The 17,117-nt window shown below is 44.9% G+C and overlaps 2 protein-coding genes across 3 annotated transcripts in view; one reads left to right on the forward strand and one right to left on the reverse strand.

The window, feature by feature from the left end:
* ZIC1 (Zic family member 1) overlaps window positions 1-8,914 on the reverse strand; it is a 66,732-nt gene extending 57,818 nt beyond the window's left edge. Inside the window, exons 1-4 of one of the 2 annotated variants that reach the window (XM_006028246.2) lie at window positions 7,814-8,914; window positions 6,535-6,698; window positions 5,591-5,778; window positions 4,612-5,010 (exon numbers count right to left, since the gene is read on the reverse strand). In XM_006028246.2, the coding sequence (XP_006028308.2) occupies window positions 4,974-5,010; window positions 5,591-5,778; window positions 6,535-6,698; window positions 7,814-8,807 (1,383 nt within the window). In that variant the 5' untranslated portion in view covers window positions 8,808-8,914 and the 3' untranslated portion in view covers window positions 4,612-4,973. Of the gene's footprint in view, window positions 1-4,611; window positions 5,011-5,590; window positions 5,779-6,534; window positions 6,699-7,813 lie in introns of those variants that run through there. The other variant, XM_025209646.1, reaches the window with a different exon arrangement.
* Window positions 8,915-13,869: 4,955 nt separating this feature from the next.
* ZIC4 (Zic family member 4) overlaps window positions 13,870-17,117 on the forward strand; it is a 13,014-nt gene continuing 9,766 nt past the window's right edge. The window contains exons 1-2 of the mRNA XM_006028250.1: window positions 13,870-13,937; window positions 15,203-15,287. Of these exons, the coding sequence (XP_006028312.1) occupies window positions 13,914-13,937; window positions 15,203-15,287 (109 nt within the window). The 5' untranslated portion in view covers window positions 13,870-13,913. The remainder of the gene's footprint in view (window positions 13,938-15,202; window positions 15,288-17,117) is intronic.

Below are 17,117 nucleotides of genomic sequence, written 5' to 3' on the forward strand. Positions count from 1 at the left end.
AAATAAAAAACTTGGGCTGTGCTTTGTATATAACACACCCTGTAGTTACAGTATGCCTGGGATAAAATAGAATAACTTAAAACATTCACCGAATTTGAAGAATTTTTCACTATTTCTAGTCTAGAATTAGTCGTCCAATTACTAATCCCATTGTATACATTAAAATAAATATTAGCTTTGTAAATATAATTAATTTATACTCATATCTACTGTATTAATCGCGTCTATGGAAAGACACTCCTACACAAACACAGCCAGGTAGATCTATTTTAGTTTAGGCCACAACTCAATATTAAAAAAAATAAATAAAAACACGAATGGAAATGTCAATTATAGTCCTCTTTTCTGTATCTCCAATAATGTGTGTATATATGCATCTGTGCGCGCCAGCACTTACGTTTATATACACAAAATATATACAGGATAGATCTGCACCGTAAATCCAGCAATGTTAGTAGCATGTACAATTATGTATGGATATAGGTATACAAACAAAATAGATCACATAGAGATCAGATAGAAATCTGTGCATCGAATCGCTGCCTGGAATCATGGAACCGAAAAATATTTATTTCCTCACGTTTTTCTAAATGAGAATTTGTCTTGCCTACTCGAAGATCTCTGTTAATTTCAGCATCTCAGAGTATGCGTTTTGCATGGAGCTGCCCATGAAACGGTTTCCGGGCGTTTTAATGCGTTGCTCCATTCATTCAACAATAATGGAGTCACAAGAGTATTTTTGTATTTTAATGAAAATGTAGCACTTTCCTGTTTAAACATCCTGGCTAAATGTCTGCGATTGGTTAATACAGCAGGATCGATAACCAATTCTGAAAGTTAAGTACCCGACCCCCACGTGTGTGTGCGCCTTCCACACACACATAAACACACCCACGCCTATATGTATAGAGGTGGAATATGGATAAGCATATGCGTGTGTCTGTTATTCATGTATAGTATCGTATCAGATGTACAGGTATAAAATTGGTGTGTGTGTATATATGTATATATATATATATATATATATACACACACACACACACACACACACACACATACACACACAGACAGACATCTATGTATGTCTATGCTCTGTGCACACACACACGAGCACACATATATACATTTCGCCAATAGTTTACACCGTGGTAGCTATCAGTGGAGTACACTTCGATTCATTTACACCAAAAGACATCAGCTGCACTTTTCTTACTAAAAATTAGTTTGTTACCCATAGATTTAAATTTTTGCAACTCTGCCTTTTGGACGTTTTATATTTAATAATTATTTGCAATTATTTCCCAGATGAAAGAGAACTTCGACTGATCACAGTGACAGCCTGTATGCTTTTTATACTCTAGTATACACAAATAATACCCATTACTATCATTTGCACAGAATTAACCGCTAAAAAGGGACTCTTGAAAAATGAACAAGTGCTTCGTACGTGTCAAAAACTTACACGGTTGTGACAATTTACCGAAGTAACCAAGATCTCAGCAAAAATAAATAAATAAATAAAATCCAAGTGGCATGCCCAGCAGTGGTGTGACTGTTATTTTTACTTCCAGTTAAAGCAAGAAAAAGGATAAGTAGGCAAGGCCAATTCGAAGCTTATATCTTTATTTCGGACGTGCCTCGCTTTCTGCAGGCTAACTTGTCTCATGAATGGTCTCGACTTTTTTTAAAAAATGCAAACGATCATTCACAAGCGATTAAAGCGATTTGAAAGGCGATTCTTGAAAGGACAGAAGCGACCGATTGCTGTTCTGTGTTGATGTGTGTGCGCGCATATAACACAAACATGTGTATCTATGCTGTGAGAGGGTGTGCGCGCGCGCACACACACACACATACAATCTCTCACACGAGCACACATCACACAAACATAATGGCACAGGCGGGGTGTGCGCGTATGTGCACACGCATCGAGGCACCATTTGACAAATCCTGCTGTCTTGCTGGATATCTTCACAGGTTTCATATTGACACTAGGGAACTTATCAATAACTTCTCGGATGCAGAACGACAGAGCAGCGGTTTAAGCCCCAGCATATTGGCTCAATCAAAATACACAACTAGATACGAAACAAGTCATTTTCAGCACACACTTCCGTTTCTGCTAAATAGAGTCTCTCAATATATTTCGCTCCTAACATTCATGTATTTCGAAACCTAATAGCCCATGAAGAAAAGTATGAAAAATACATTTCAAGAAGCAGACGTTAAAGGTAGGGACAAAATAACAGGCTACGTGTAAGTTTGAAACCTCTATCGTTAATATTGTTCTTCTCGAGTCTTTGTTGTTAAGAGATCATCGTAAACTGTTAATTTCTACCGTAAAGTTGCTCCAGTGATTAGCTAACCAGGTTAAACATCCGATAGAATAATCACAATCTTTCTCTGCAAAATACCACTGTGCCCTGAGGTTTCCAAACACTATTCTCGTCTCGACAACCAAAGAGAACACAGCAACTGGGAAGTGGATTTGAATTCAGCATTGGCGATTATTTATTTATTTAATTTATTATTAATTAATTTATTTATTTCCAGCAATATTCCCTAATTCTGACCACCGCTGCTGAAGCGATCGTTCATTAGTTCACGGCCGTCACCGTGTTCAGAGAACCCATCCAAATACACAACAAGAAAAATGAAATCTCAGCCGTTTGGGATGCTGAAACAATTCTCAGAGAAAAAACCTAAAAGAATAATCGTTAGCCATGTGTTCAGATCCATGTAAGTAATAGGTGCGCGCTAAGTGACCACTAGGGACTAAAATATAAGCTCAGAGAAACTTGCAAATGTTTTCTTCCAACTATTTAGCCCAACCTATGTCTCCTCTTTTAATTTACACTGCTGGCGATTTACATCCCCCACTATTTTCCTTCCTCTATGTTATTTTTTAAACACCTTCCCGATTAAACTGATGGGACACCTACCCTCCGACCATTCAGAGTTACCAACACTTTAGACCTACTCATCGATTTTGCTCGGTTATTTTTGTCTTATTAAATACATTTCTGCAAGTTGCAACAATTCCTGGTTAGGTCCCAGTGGTCTTGAACTTCTTTAAATCTCGCAAAACCCTGCAAGGTGGCGCTCTTTTCATTGAGAACTGATATTAGGCTTATAATAAGAATAACATTTTGTAGAAAGTAAAGTTAAACTATAGCATTTCTCGCGAGGTCTTTAGAGGCCAGGATTGTGTGCACAACTAGCTGAAGATTTTTCCCTCCAGTTTGACCAATTAAGACTTATTATTGTGATAGCTCGGGGACAGCAATATAAAAAGGTTCAGGGAGGCACAAAATGCATTTTAAAAAAATAAATAAATCTCTCGGTGATATGCTCTGGATAGTTTACAGATCCACTGAAATTGTGAACGCATTAATATGAGCACAGGCTCAGCTTCCTCCTCCACTTCTAGCAGTTAATATGCCTATTGACTTGCTGTACACATAATATTTCTTTAAAGAAGCTGTTAAAGTGTCATCTTGGTCTACTGGAAGGTCAGTTTGTGCAATTCACTCTATGACATATCACAAGCACTCGCAGCTTTAGCCAAGCTCATGATTTGTGTTGTCTGTTGATATGTTGTCTGCTTAATGGGGCGATCATGCAAGCTACAACAAGGAACAAAGCCCAACAGTTCCAACAACCGTAGCTAAGTTAGTGGAAGCAGTACAGCCTGCAAATCTATCAAACTAAACTGCAAGAAAGACAATCTGATTTAGAGAAAAGGCGTTCTGCTACAGTCATTAAGCACAAGTAATTTAGATTTTTTATATTGTCTTCGCATTTACAAATTTACTGTATCAACGCCAGCCAATGGAACGAATTTCTTAAGTAAATGAGAAATAAATAAAAGAGATAGAAAGATAATCAAATTACATAAAATAATTCTTAGCCCCTAGATTTATTTTTTTTAGAAAGCTATTAACACTGGCAAAATTATAGTAATAATAATAGCACAGCATACGAAGTAATTGATTTAAATTAACATCACGTTTTAAGGAATATCAGCAAAAAACCGCCTTTATGAACCTAGTGCTGTACTTCCAGGGAGAAAGGGGAGGGGGTGGGGGGTGGGAGGGGAAGGCCCTTGGAAAGCCATGAATCTACAGCAGGAGAATTAGTTATGGTCATAAATGCTTTAAATTAAAATAGCAACTAAAATATCCTCTGTTTTAAATCTCCTAATATGTGTTATCCGGATTAATTTAATTTAGGGACATAGTATAGGCAGATTCATTGGTGGAGAACGAGGCACTCCCTAGCACAGTTCCCCCACATTAATATTTATGTAGCATATGCAATCTATTTCTGTTATTTTTATGGTTGTTATTCTATGTCTGCAAAGGTCATTTAAATTATACTGCGGCCGAAAATTTGTTTCATAAATTTTGATATAAATACTAATTACACACTATACTAATGCCAGCAGGGATCCGTTCATTTATCACATTTATATCACCGTCGCTGCTTTAGTGATGACATAATGGAAAGCAGTGAAAAACTGGTACAGTTTTATTTTAATATTCTAAAGCTGGCTGAAGTTGCAGCAGGTTGGCTGAATGAATAAGACTTCCTACCACAATGGATGGGATTTAAGAATCTTTAATAAGGTACGAAATGTTACCAAACAGTTCTGTAAACTAAATTTTACATACCAATTCTTCTAGCCATAAATATTGAATATCTGTAACATGTATAACCGGACCTTTACATGCGGATAAATATGGAAATTAGGATTTATATACATTATGTTCTGGTATTTGCCAAAAGCAACGGACAGATATAGTTTATAGCTTTTTTTAATATCACTTTACATAAACAAATGTAACAGTTTGACACGCAGATCCAGGCTTTCACTATACGAATTGCTTGACAGGACGTGGAACAACATTTTACTGCACTACTTAGACTGGACTTTGGGACGAAATGTTTGCACTTTATACAAAAAAAGCACATTAATACCAATAATATTCTGTTAGATCGACGTTTAGACTGTAATAATACAAAGTAATTCACATTTTGGTACACATTTACTAGAACATTCTTGCCATTCAGTACAAATAGTTGAATTTCTACCGCCTCCCTCTTCCCCCCTCCTCCCCCCACCCGGCACCTCACCCTCCCTTCCCCTCCCCCCACATAAATGCAAAGACCACAATTCCACAGATTCCCCTTATTCAACTTGCGATATAACTATTTACAAAATCAAACAGTACATTTTAAGCTAGTAATTCTGTATTTACAGAAAAAAAGGCCGCTGCCCAAGGAGACATGCAGTTGGAGACCTCTAATCAGTGGTTCCAGCAAAGCCCTACACAGTTGGCATCTGGCCTGGTAACCTTGTCCTCTCATGCATCGCACTAACCCCTTGCCTACCAAGCCTCTCAACAAAACAAAACAAAAAAGATTCTTCATTTGAGTCAGTCCTGGGTCTACTGGCAGCTTTTTTTTTTTATTATTAATTTTGATTTCAAAGTGTTCATTAATTTTGGAGTCTTTTAAATAGGGTTGGTTGGTTGTTATTTTTGTGGGATTTTAAAATTCTTTTGTTTGTATTGGGTTTTAAACGTACCATTCGTTAAAATTTGATGTAAGCGTGCTGTGGCTGGACGTGTGATGGACTGCTGAGGAAGAGGGGGATAAGGAGCTTGTGGTCTGGTTTTCTGTAGATGGAGACACGATTGTTGGGGGGGTCGAGGATTCGTAGCCTGAACTGGCGGCGGGAGAAGGCTGGGACCCCTGGGAGGATGACTCATGGACCTGCAAAATAAATACGGACATAAATAGATAACAGAGTAGAAAAGGGGGGGGGCAGATATAGAAAACAGGAATATAGACTTCTAATCCCCCACCCCACCCCCACCCTACGGGCACCCCCATCCCCCCTCCTCCCCCACAGGGAACCTCTAGGCTGAATTCCCAACTTCGCCTCGGAAATGTTACAGACCGTTTTGCTGGGCCAAAGTCTGGGGAAATATTGCATTGCTGGGAATGCAGGTTGCTGGGCGCATAGAAACGCGCGACTCGAGCTGTTTGCATAAACAACCTGCTTCCCAGGCTCCCGCAGGGCACTCCCATGTGAGCTGCACCCGGGCCTGGCACACAAAAGGGAGCGGATCTGCTGGAAGCCCCGAGTTGCCCCGCTCGCCGAGCCCAGCTCGCCGCGGCCAGAGCCCGGAGCCTGCTCCTCCATTGTGAGCCCGCACGTTCCGCTCGGGAGCACGCCTGCCCTTGAGCCAAATAAACAGCGCTTGTTTAAACCTTTCTGGAAGAAACCCAGCCCTGGCCAGATTGCCCTTGTCTCTCCCAATTTTCTGGCCACTGAGCACTTCTCCCAAACGCTGCCTTACACCGCCACAGCCAGACTGAGAGCCAAACACAGGGCACTTCTTTTTTTTTTTTTTTTTTTGCAAGTCTTCCAGCCTTAGCTAGTTAAATAGCAGCGTTGTAAATCGCCAGGAAAGCGTCAGAGAGAAAGGCTGGGGAAGAGCACATAAAAGAATGCAAGTCCATTACCTTCATGTGTTTTCTGAGGGAGCTGGGGTGCGTGTAGGATTTATCGCACATTTTGCAAAGATATGGTTTGTCAGAAGTGTGCACATGCATATGCTTTTTACGGTCGCTGCTATTTGCAAAGCGCCTGTCACAGCCCTCGAATTCACACTTAAATGGCTTTTCACCTAGTGCAGAAAAAAAGGGGGAGCTGATTAGAAAGCCGCATTTGCACCGTTCGGGTGGAAGAGGCAGGAAATCGCCCCCGCGGCGCGGAGCCGTGAGACGCCTGCAACTTCCCAACTCGCGACTGCTGGTTCTCAGCACCCGGACCCACGCCCGGGCTTCACCTCCCCTCGCTGTGCGGGGCACGGTGGAAAGAGCCGTCCCTTCCACGACCCCCTCCCCCGCCCCAAAAGAAGAGCTTTATTTTAATTTCCCAGCCCCTGGCATGTCCTGCTCATCACAATGCTCCAAGCGATACACGAGGCGCTACAGCGCTCAGACACAAGCCTCAGCGTCTAGGTTCCGCTTTTCTGACTCATTCTCGTGATACTTAGCCTGCCCAGCCCACATATTTTCATACAATATTGAAAATTATTCTGGCCGGGACCTGCTTTCCCCTTCATGCCTTCAAAGCTACCGACATCGTTGGGAATAATCTAGGAAATCCCTGCCCGCTCCCTGGCAATGGCAAGATACGGAGAGCAGCAAAAGCAGGCAGCGAAGTCTATGGATTTATATATCCTGCGATTTGGAAAAGTTTGTGCCCATCTCCAGGGCTCATTTTAATGCTACGATCAGAAAGGAACATCTTCGGCTTGGATTTTTTCAAATTACCCCTCGCAATTAAATATTAACCAACGCCGGATTTACAAAAGGGGATAGGAACTGGCTGCCTGGATATTTAGCCCAATTTCTCATTGTGATACAGTAAAATCTGCCGACGACCGATTAATTAAAACCTATAAATTTACCCAGGCAGGATGCTGCTATTTTTTTTTCTTTCACTCCCCTCCTCCAGGACAGTCGTTCTCCCTCTCTTTTCATTAACGTTAGGGGGGGAAATAATTATTTTATTTCATTTTATTTTGCTTCCGAGACGCTTTGGAAATTGTTTCCACTCCCTTCCCCCCCTGCTCCAAAGGCATCTCGCACAGCTCCCATCCACATTTGCAGAAAGCAAGTGCCCCTTGCCAATGCTTTCCCCTCCCATTTTTCCCCTGACTCCCAGCCAAGACTCTTTGGGGAAAGCTCAGCTCTGCTAGCTGCAGAAAGAAAGCTACAGAGAAGGGTACTGTACCTGTGTGAGTTCTTTTGTGTATTTTGAGATTCTCTGATCTGGCAAACACTTTCCCACAGCCTGGGAACGGGCAAGGGAAGGGCTTTTCACCTGTGTGGACTCGGATGTGATTTACAAGTTTATATTTGGCCTTGAAAGGCTTCCCCTCTCGCGGACACTCTTCCCAGAAACAGATGTGATTGGACTGCTCGGGTCCTCCAACGTGCTCCACGGTGACATGAGTCACCAGCTCGTGCATCGTGCTGAAAGTTTTGTTGCAGGACTTTTTGGGGTTTGACAATTGCTCGGGCTCAATCCACTTACAGATGAGTTCCTGTTTGATGGGCTGCCTCATGTAGCGGAAGAAGGCCCCTGCCCCATGGTGGGCTGCCATGTTCATGTTCATGTGGCCATAGCCGTGCAGCTGGGTCGATGCATAGTGCTCGGATCGGGGGCTCGTGACCTGGCCGTACTGATCGGGTCTCCCGTACATGTCTCCGGAGAAGCCCAGGCGCATCTGCCCGTTCACCACGTTGGGAGAAGCGTGGCTCGTGGCTTGCTCGTGCAGCCCCGGGAAAAGGATGTGTCCCGCGGCATCGGTGTGGCCGTGGGGTCCGGCGAAGCTGCCGGCGGCGGAGGCGAAGAGGCTGTGCTGGGCGCTGGCGTTGTGCTGGGCGCGGGCCGCGGCCGCCTCGCCGAAGCCCCGGTTGCGGAACAGAAAGTCCCGGGTGGAGTTGAAGGCTGCGCTGGAGTAGGAGCTGACATGGGTCGGGTGGTGGTGGTGCCCCAGCGCCGCCGCCGCGTAGCCGGGTGCCTGCGAGGTGAAGGCGGTCTGGCCGGCCGAGGCCAGCTCGTGGGTGCTGGGGTTAATTTTAAAGGCGCCCATGCCATCGGCGAAGGGGTTGATCCCCAGCCCCACTTCTCTGTCCGTCACATCGCCCGTGGAGTGGTGGCGAGACGATCCGAAGGTAGTGACTCCTATGGCGGGATACTGCGGTCCAGCATCCAGAAGCATCTTCCCACTCTCGGCGCAGCGACCAAAAACACACAACACGGAGGAGAAGCAGCAGCCAGCAGCAGCGGCGGCGGCAAAAACACCCTCTCTGGAAAGTCAGCGACAATCACCACCAAAGCGACCACATCAAAAACACCCCCCTCGGCATCGGCGCGCCGGAAAAAAAAGGGTGGGGGGGAGAAGCAGAAGGAGGAGAGGGGGAAAGACCTCGCAGTTGCAAATAATAATAATAAAAAATATTCACCAAAAAAATCACTGTCTCTGCTCTGGCTTTGCCGGGGTTGCACGGGGAGGGGGTAGGGGGCTCGGAAGAAGCGGGTCGCGGATAACAATGCTGGAGAGAGATCAAGGCGCGCAGCAAAAACAAAAAACAAAACAAAACAAAAATAAACTTCCTTCAGTTCGCTTTGGGCTCTGGGAAGGCAGCGGAGTGGCCGAGAGATTTTTCTCTGCTCCTCGCCTTCCCGCACTCTCCCCGAGCTTTTTTTTTTTTTTTCCTCCTCTTTTTTTTGGGGGGCCTTTTTTTTTTCGCTTTGCAAAAAAAGGCGCAAATCATGCACAATATTGTCTTTTGCGGTTTATCTTCCTGGGGAGAAACTTTCACCTCCTCAGCCGGGCGGTGAACGCGAGACTGATAGCGGCAATCATTCCTGCAGATAAATGAATTGAAAAGACGACACCGTCCCCCCCCTTGATGAATGGGAGAAAGGGGAGGAGCGACGTCAAGGCGGACGTGGGAGATCATTGGTGCCTGGCGGCTCCCCCCTTCCCTCGCGGCTCCCCCCTTCCTCGCCAACTAAGGGCGCGCAAAGCCTCCTCTCGCTCCTGATTGGCCCGCCCGGCTCATCAATCCCAGGTATTGTGCAGCGCGTTGACATCCCTTTTGACAAACAGGGCTTCCAGGAGTAGCAACTTTTTTTTTTTATAAAGCCAAATTTTTTTTGCACGAAAATATTTCAAACGCGTCTTTTTCTGTGTGTGCACGCGCGCGCGCTCCAAAAACCTGATCCATATTATTACTGTTATTTTTCCCCCCTCTCTTCACAATCATACTCTTAATGATGGTCATGATGATTGCCTGGAGATCAAGAATTTTTAACCACCCTGAGCAACTTTTTAGGGTGTGAAAAGGGAAGCCCTTTTGTGCCTGGCTTCTTTTGAAGTTGTGTTTTCTCCTTGTTTCAAACTGCAGCTCTCCAGAGCATATGCCGATTGCGTTTGATTTTATCTTTAAACAACAAGCGTGATTTCTCGGGGTAACTGACTCTAGCCCTCCATCAGTTTTCTGAAATAAATCTTGTTTTCTGCACCCATCAAAACGCAGGTGGGTGAGAGCTCTTAACTTTCTAGTTTCTGTTGTTGTTGTTTCCCCCCTTTTTGTTATTGTGGTTTGTTTTTTCCCTTCCCCTCACCCCTGCTTTTTTTTTTTTTTTTTTCTTTTTTTCCACGAGATCCCTTTCATTCAGGTAAAAAAAAAAAAAACTGTAAATTTCTCAAAGCTACTTTGTTTCCTCTCTGCTGCATGAAACTCCCGGGTACTTTCTTTTTTCTACTTTTTTTTCTTTTTTTGGTGGTGGTGGTGGGGGGAGGGTAAAATTTATTTAAAATCCTCGATAGATCGGAGCAATGTAAATTTTCTGACATTCAAACCTTTTCTAGTTCACAAATCAGTCACCCTTGTCACAGTTATTGAAATTCCTCAACTTGCCACACCAGGACGGTGGAAAAAGCAGGCGGTGTCTTTGTTGCTGACCAAGCTTTTGATCGCCAGAGAAAATTTACTTACCTTCAGATGAGTGAGCAGAAAAAGAAATAACACTCCCTTTGATTTAGTTAGGAAAATGCAGACATTTGGATTCAGTGCAAACATACAACACTTGGTTGTTTTCTAGATGCAACCCTCGATTAACCTGTCTTTCCCCAGCTCAAAGTCTATTGAAAAACTGCGGATAGTTCCTTTTTGTTCTTGCTACAAAGAGCCATTGACTATATAGTAAAATGATTGTTGAAAGGTATAAGTATAGCACTTAAAAGAAGAAAATCTTTGTGACTCAATCAATTAAGCTAAGTAACATTTGCACATTATTTTAAATGATGCTCCGGCTTTTAAAAAAACATACCAGATTTGCCTTTTACTGAGAATATTAAAAAAAAAAATCCTGCAGGCTATTTATTTACTCAGTAGGCTGAATATTTATTAGGTCTAATTATTTTCTGCTAACGAAAACACAAAAAGCTAGCTAAGAGTCGGAATCCTTCAATTTTCCCTTTTTTTAGCCCTCCACTTGGTTTATTCGCAAGTAAATCTTATCCCTTCAAACTCTTCTTCCTAAAGAAAGAAACTTTTAGCTCATCCTTTCAAATGAAAGGCATGAGGAAACAATCACCATCTCAGGTACTAGTGAATCGGACATGGGATCGCCTGAATATTTCTCATTTCAGGACTTCCTTTTTTTTAAAGGGGATATAGAACTGCCTTTTTCAAAGGGGATAAAGTGCGATTACAAAATAACAACTTTCAAAATGTATTAATAAATGTATCGCTGTATATAGCTAGCTGAGCAGTTTGCATCTCTTTAATAGGTGAAGATGATTTTCAGTGCAGCCTTGTCGAATGATTACTCCTACTCATTATGAATAAATGTAGCTGGGGCTACATTTTTAGCCTGTTTTGTGAAGCAAGCGTGAAAAAAATACAATTACAATATCTTAGAGCAACAGGTATAAACTATGCATGGTGGGTGTGGGTGTGTGTGGGGGGAGGTCAGTGAGTGCTTGCCTATCTTTTACTGGATGTTATATTACTATTTATGCCTCCTGCTAAAAATACCAGGGTAAAGTGCAAGGTTCTCACACCCTAATAATGAGAAACCTACAAGGCAGTGACACTGGGAGTGCAATAAACTCGATTGTCCACTCTTACAATCCCTCCAAAATGCAGGGGGAACCCACTCCTCTGCAACCCGTGGGCAATCTAGGAGGAAGGCTGGCGAGAGGATATTTTTAGGCAGCGCGTCTAAGTCTACAGAGTAACAGGGGATGTGAAAAAAAAAAAGTTGTGGGTTGTAGAAGTTATCAAGTGGGATTTGCGGCGCGCGCTCTGCAGGGAACGAAAGCTGCTCCAGTTCAAAGCCACACGCACCAACGTGACACATAAGCCATTAAAATATCATCCTGACGGCTCATTTCTGCTTCATCATACATTCCCCAACTGCTTCCAGAAAGCCAGAAAAGAAGAAATGAAGGATGACCGCCTCGCTGGAACCGCCAGAGAGGTGGTGGGTTTTTGTTCCTACCCCCTCCTTTTTTTGTCAGTTCAGAAATGATGGGCAGAACTGAGGGAGCAGCTTCAACAGGTCGAGTGGGGTAAGTGAGTGCGGGGGGCGGGGGGCACCGGCGGGCAGAGAGGGACCTAGCACCCGCTCCCCCCCCAGCCTGCCTGGGTCCTTGGCACCCCCTGGCTAACAGGGAAGGGGGCCTGGCAGCCCAAGGCGAGGGGGCAGGGCGCCCATGCCCGCTCTGAGAAAGTGGCTTGGCATCCCGGCCCCCCACGTGGGGAAGGCTTGGCGCACCTTGGCTGGGAGAGGGCTGGCCACCTGCTGGGGTAGGCAAGGAGGCTGTGGAGCAGGGCGGCTTCCCCTCGAGGGGTCCTGTGCCCCTCGCCCCTGCCTCCCCTCACAGAGGGAAGGGGCCGCGTCTGCCCCAGGGCTGTGCTCCCCTGCGCCAAGGGAAAGGGGCTCCTCAGCCGTCGCTCCGCCAGAGCAGCGACATCCCCCCAGTCTGCCGAGGGGGCAGGGAGGGGCACGGGCTGTGCGCACCCCCGGGGGCAGCGGCTTCTCCGCCCCCACTGGGACGGCCCAGGGTGTCTCCGCCCCACTGGGACCGGGGCACAAGCACCCAGGGCTGCCCCCTCCCTCCAGCCCTCCCCCGAGGCGCGGGTAAAGACCCGGGCAAGGGGCGCCACCAGGGCAGGGGCTCGGGGCCACGCGTCGCTGCGCCCGCGGGAGGCGGGGGGGTTCCCCACAGAGCAGAGCATCTCTGCCCGGGGCTGCAGCACGCTGCCACTCGGGGCCGCCGGGGGGTTGGTCTCGGGGATCCGTCCCGCGAAGCTGCTTTCCTTCCCGAGAGGCGCTTCACGGGTTAACTGCCCCCCGCACCGCGGCAGCGGACAAGCCGGGGGCTCGCTAGCTCGGCCGGCGGCGGCCCCAGGGCCGGGGGCTCAGCCACTGCCCTGCTCCAGCAGTCGAGCCGCCGCCAAGTGCAAGCGCCCCCAGACAGGCGTGCCCTGCACCAGCACCGCGCTTCGGCGCGTAGCGTGTGTCCCGCACATGCTCCGGGGCTGGGGCAGACACCGCACAGGCCCGCAGGCGAAGCCGCGAGAACGCAAGAGCTTCGGGGCATCCCGGGGACACGCGCAAGGAGACCAAGCAGCCCCCAGCTCCCCCTCGCCGCGCAGCCAGAGCGGCGTGGACCATCTCCCCCCTTTACAGCGAGGCTTGAATGCCCGTGAAATAACAAACCTGTGGCTCCTGGGGGAGAGTGCAGCAGCCGGGGCTTGTGGCTGTCCTGAGCCTTACAGGTGAACTTTATTTAAAGAAAAAATAGAGCCTAGCTTCAAGGCAAACCATAAACCTTCTCCCACTTCCCTGACGGGGTGCGGAAAGTACGGGCTGACCTGGGCAGTAACGGGGCTCGGGAGCAGTACCCTTGATGCTGGTCCTACCCGCGACTGGACAGACAAGGCAGGGATCACATGCGGGGAGCCCGCCTTTCACCTGGGGCCCAGGGACGCGCCGGGGCAGCTGCAGCCGTCCCAAGCCCGAGCAGCCCGGGTCGTGGTGCCAACAACATTCGCTTCCTCGCTCACTGGGTTGAGTGTGGACCTGGAGGGTCAGCACCTTTGACCTGCAGCAGAAGTCAAAGTTTTCTAGGGGCAAACACCACCCACACACAGAAGCACCTTTCACGTTCACCCGTTGTCTTCCAGGTACTGAACAGGTTCGCGCAAGAGTAAAAATTGTTGCTCACATTTCGCCATCGCTTGAGCATCTGTTAGATTAGCACTGGGTCTTCACTGTTGCTGCCTGCTAGCTTTAGGAAGGATCCATGTGGATGGAGAGCTCTGGAAAGGTTAGTGTTGTCCAGCAGAAACTTTCCTTCCTCAGGCAGGAGGACTATTTACGTGACAGAGGCATGAGAGATTTGACCCGTGCCCTATACCCAAGACTTCTTTCCAGACAGAGTCCTTCACCTTCGCTTTTGTCACCTGACGATCATTTACAATTCTAAATACGACACTGGGATTTTTTTCAGGTTTCAACAAGTTAAACTTGACGTTTTATGCATGCCCGAGCGCTAGCTATTACGGCATCCACAATCTTAAAAATTAACAAATTAAAAATATAAAATAATAGTCTAGGTAAAGAAGATATTGTTGATCTATCTAAATAATCAACATTTGTCAAAGTTTAGACGTGTTATATTAAGTTTCGTAAGTAGATACATACTTCTCTACTCTCGCACAAATTTTCCGTCATGGTGGTAAAAATGCTGAAGTGCATGTCAAATTATTTTAAGAGAATGTGAGCATATATTCATTATATTTTTATGAGGGGTCACAATTAACAAATCTGGTATTTATATTTGTAAATTCCTGGAGGACAAAAGAAAAAATCCCATATACACAGATTGATCTCAGATTCCGCTCTTTTTTAGTATATAAAAAAAAAATCAGCTGGTGCTTAATTTTTGAAAAATCGGATTAAAATATTTCAATAAAAATCAAGTCTGCAGGCAGACCTCGTGTTTCCTAGTGCTAAAAGGAATATATCCGAAGGCACCAAAGAGTACTATCTTCATCAGGGAGAATGGTGTGTCTGGTACAGAGAGCAAGTTGATATCCACAGCCAAGAGTGTCAGCTTTGTAATGTTAATCTATGTTGATGAAATATGATTAAAAACTGCGACAGCATCTCAGGTTGGTGTGTTGCAAGCAGTACGAAATTTAATTTTAGGACGGAGAGGTTTGTAAACAATATATTCAAGTTGGTAGAAATTCGCCTTACAACACACTGCCAGAAGGTGAATGCCAGATCAAAGCAGAGATGAAAAGATGTCCTTTCATAATTCCCCACCCCCCCCAAATCAACCATGGAAACTCCATTACTCTATAAAATACGTGCAAGCTTCTTTTTGGCGGGGAGGGGGAAGCACCATTTTTCTCTTCAGTTTTGGAAAGGTTACAGAAAGATTGAGTTCAACAAGCTTGAGATGGGTTCATTCTTTTTTCTTTTTTAATATCTCGTTGCATGATTCTCGAATCATATCCCTTCTCATCATTTAATAACTCAGGAAAATTGTTTTACTCTTAACTTTCCACCCCTCTCCCCAAACAGGAACAAAGTCAAGAAATGAGACCCAAGACTTCCCTTGTAATGAGGAAAAGAAAACGACTTTACAGAAACATCCTGGAAAAGTCAAGTAAGTTAAAATATGTCTTTCTTGAAGTTCAAAGGAGACAATATTTTTTTCAGCTTAGTGGTTAACGTACTTGCATAAACACAAATCAGTGACACAACGCCCCACCAGCAGCTGCTTAATCCCGCTCAATGCCTATTCATTTGGAGGTTCTAGAATTAATATTTGACGACTCTCTCATTGAAACAACAACCCCTGACCCTATGTGATTGCACTGTCACATTATTCTATGACATATTCATCTTGAATTCATTTACGGACGATTTGATTGGAATGAGGTTTGACATGTATTGGATCCTATTAAAGAAGAAGACTTTGATCTTGTTGATGGGGTTTACATGATATGTATCATCTTTACCAGGGATACCAGGCTTTCACAATGTGGTGGCTACCAAGCTTCCACAATGTGGTGTCTAAGTAGTTAGTGACTGACATTTTATCTGACAGGAATACCTTAATCTTGAGGTCTTGAATGGAATATTCTATTTAAAATAAGCATATGATTTGGTTTATCTTGGGTACCCTTGGTTCCTAAAGAGCGGGAAAACAAAGTGCCATCACTTACTGGTTTGACTTCTGACTTTCCCTTTATTCTAGAACCCCGAAGGAAACTTATCTGACTAACGGGGCAAAATGAAATAGCAGCAGAGAAAGAACCTAATTTGATTAAATCCCCACCTTTCCTTTTTTTTCTAGGAAAAAATACCTAAAACTTCTCTCTAAGCAACAGTTCTCAGTGTTTATTCTGGCGGTGCATCAAAATATTATTTTGTTGCAATTATAGCTACAGGTCAATGCCATTTGAATCGGTTGCTAGTTTTAATGCTATTTCAAACAGATTCCTTCCTCTTCAGGCTCAGCCTACTTATATGTGTAGCCAAAAGCGAGGTTGATGGTTAAAGGATAGATTATGGTGCCTTTTTTTTGTAAACTGTGCTTGCATTCTTGACCTTCCCATTTCCATAGTAAACACTGCAGTTAGGATTTTCAAGATCACGAATAATCCTTATTGACCTGCTCGAGCCTGAGATTTGAAATGTAAAGGTTATCTTTTAAATCTGTTATATGAGCATCCTAGTTCCCTACTCTTATTTCTGTCACAGTATAATTCATAGAGGCAACTCAAAAGTTCCTAGCTACTGAATAGAGAATTGAATCGTCTAGAGAAATGTGGATGACTTAACAAAAAACCACAGGACAGAGTCTGCGTCCAAATGCAGCCGGACAAGTCCCACTAAACAGGACGAGGGAAACTCCACGCGGTTGCACGTAGTGTATGTATGAGGAGAATTCGGCCCTAATTTAGATATCACAGTCCCAATGTCCAGTATTTTACGTGGTGAAGCTGGCAAACACACGAGGGAGAGGTTATTATGCATGGAGAATACAGTTACATTTCCTAGTTAATGCTTTGCTGTTCGCGTACGTTTACACTAAGATTAAACTGAAATAGAGTGATGTACATCTGTTGTGCAAGTAGTGGAAATATCGTGGCTTAGATCCGTGGGTTTTTTTGCAAACTAGCGGATAGTTTATTTAAGATCCCGCATAGCCACGGCAGGTAGACATGGTTAGTTTAATGTGTGGGATGAGATCAGGTTTTTTTGCGGGGGGAGGGGAGTTCAGCTCCCACCCTTACCCTGATTGTATAGAAAACTGAAGCTACATTGATTCTAAACGAGATTATGAAAGCTAAAATGCCTTGGCTGCTTGTGGTTACAAATGTTAACTCCATCTGCTTTTCCTGTAGATGGTGAGGCGCGGGGCCTATGGGCACGTATTTGTAATAGGTTAGCAAATATATTCTTCTGCCCGTGGATTCTTTTTTTCCCT

Source organism: Alligator sinensis, unplaced genomic scaffold (assembly GCF_000455745.1).
Source record: "Alligator sinensis unplaced genomic scaffold, ASM45574v1 scaffold39_1, whole genome shotgun sequence".
In the NCBI taxonomy this organism is placed as follows: Eukaryota; Metazoa; Chordata; order Crocodylia; family Alligatoridae; genus Alligator; species Alligator sinensis.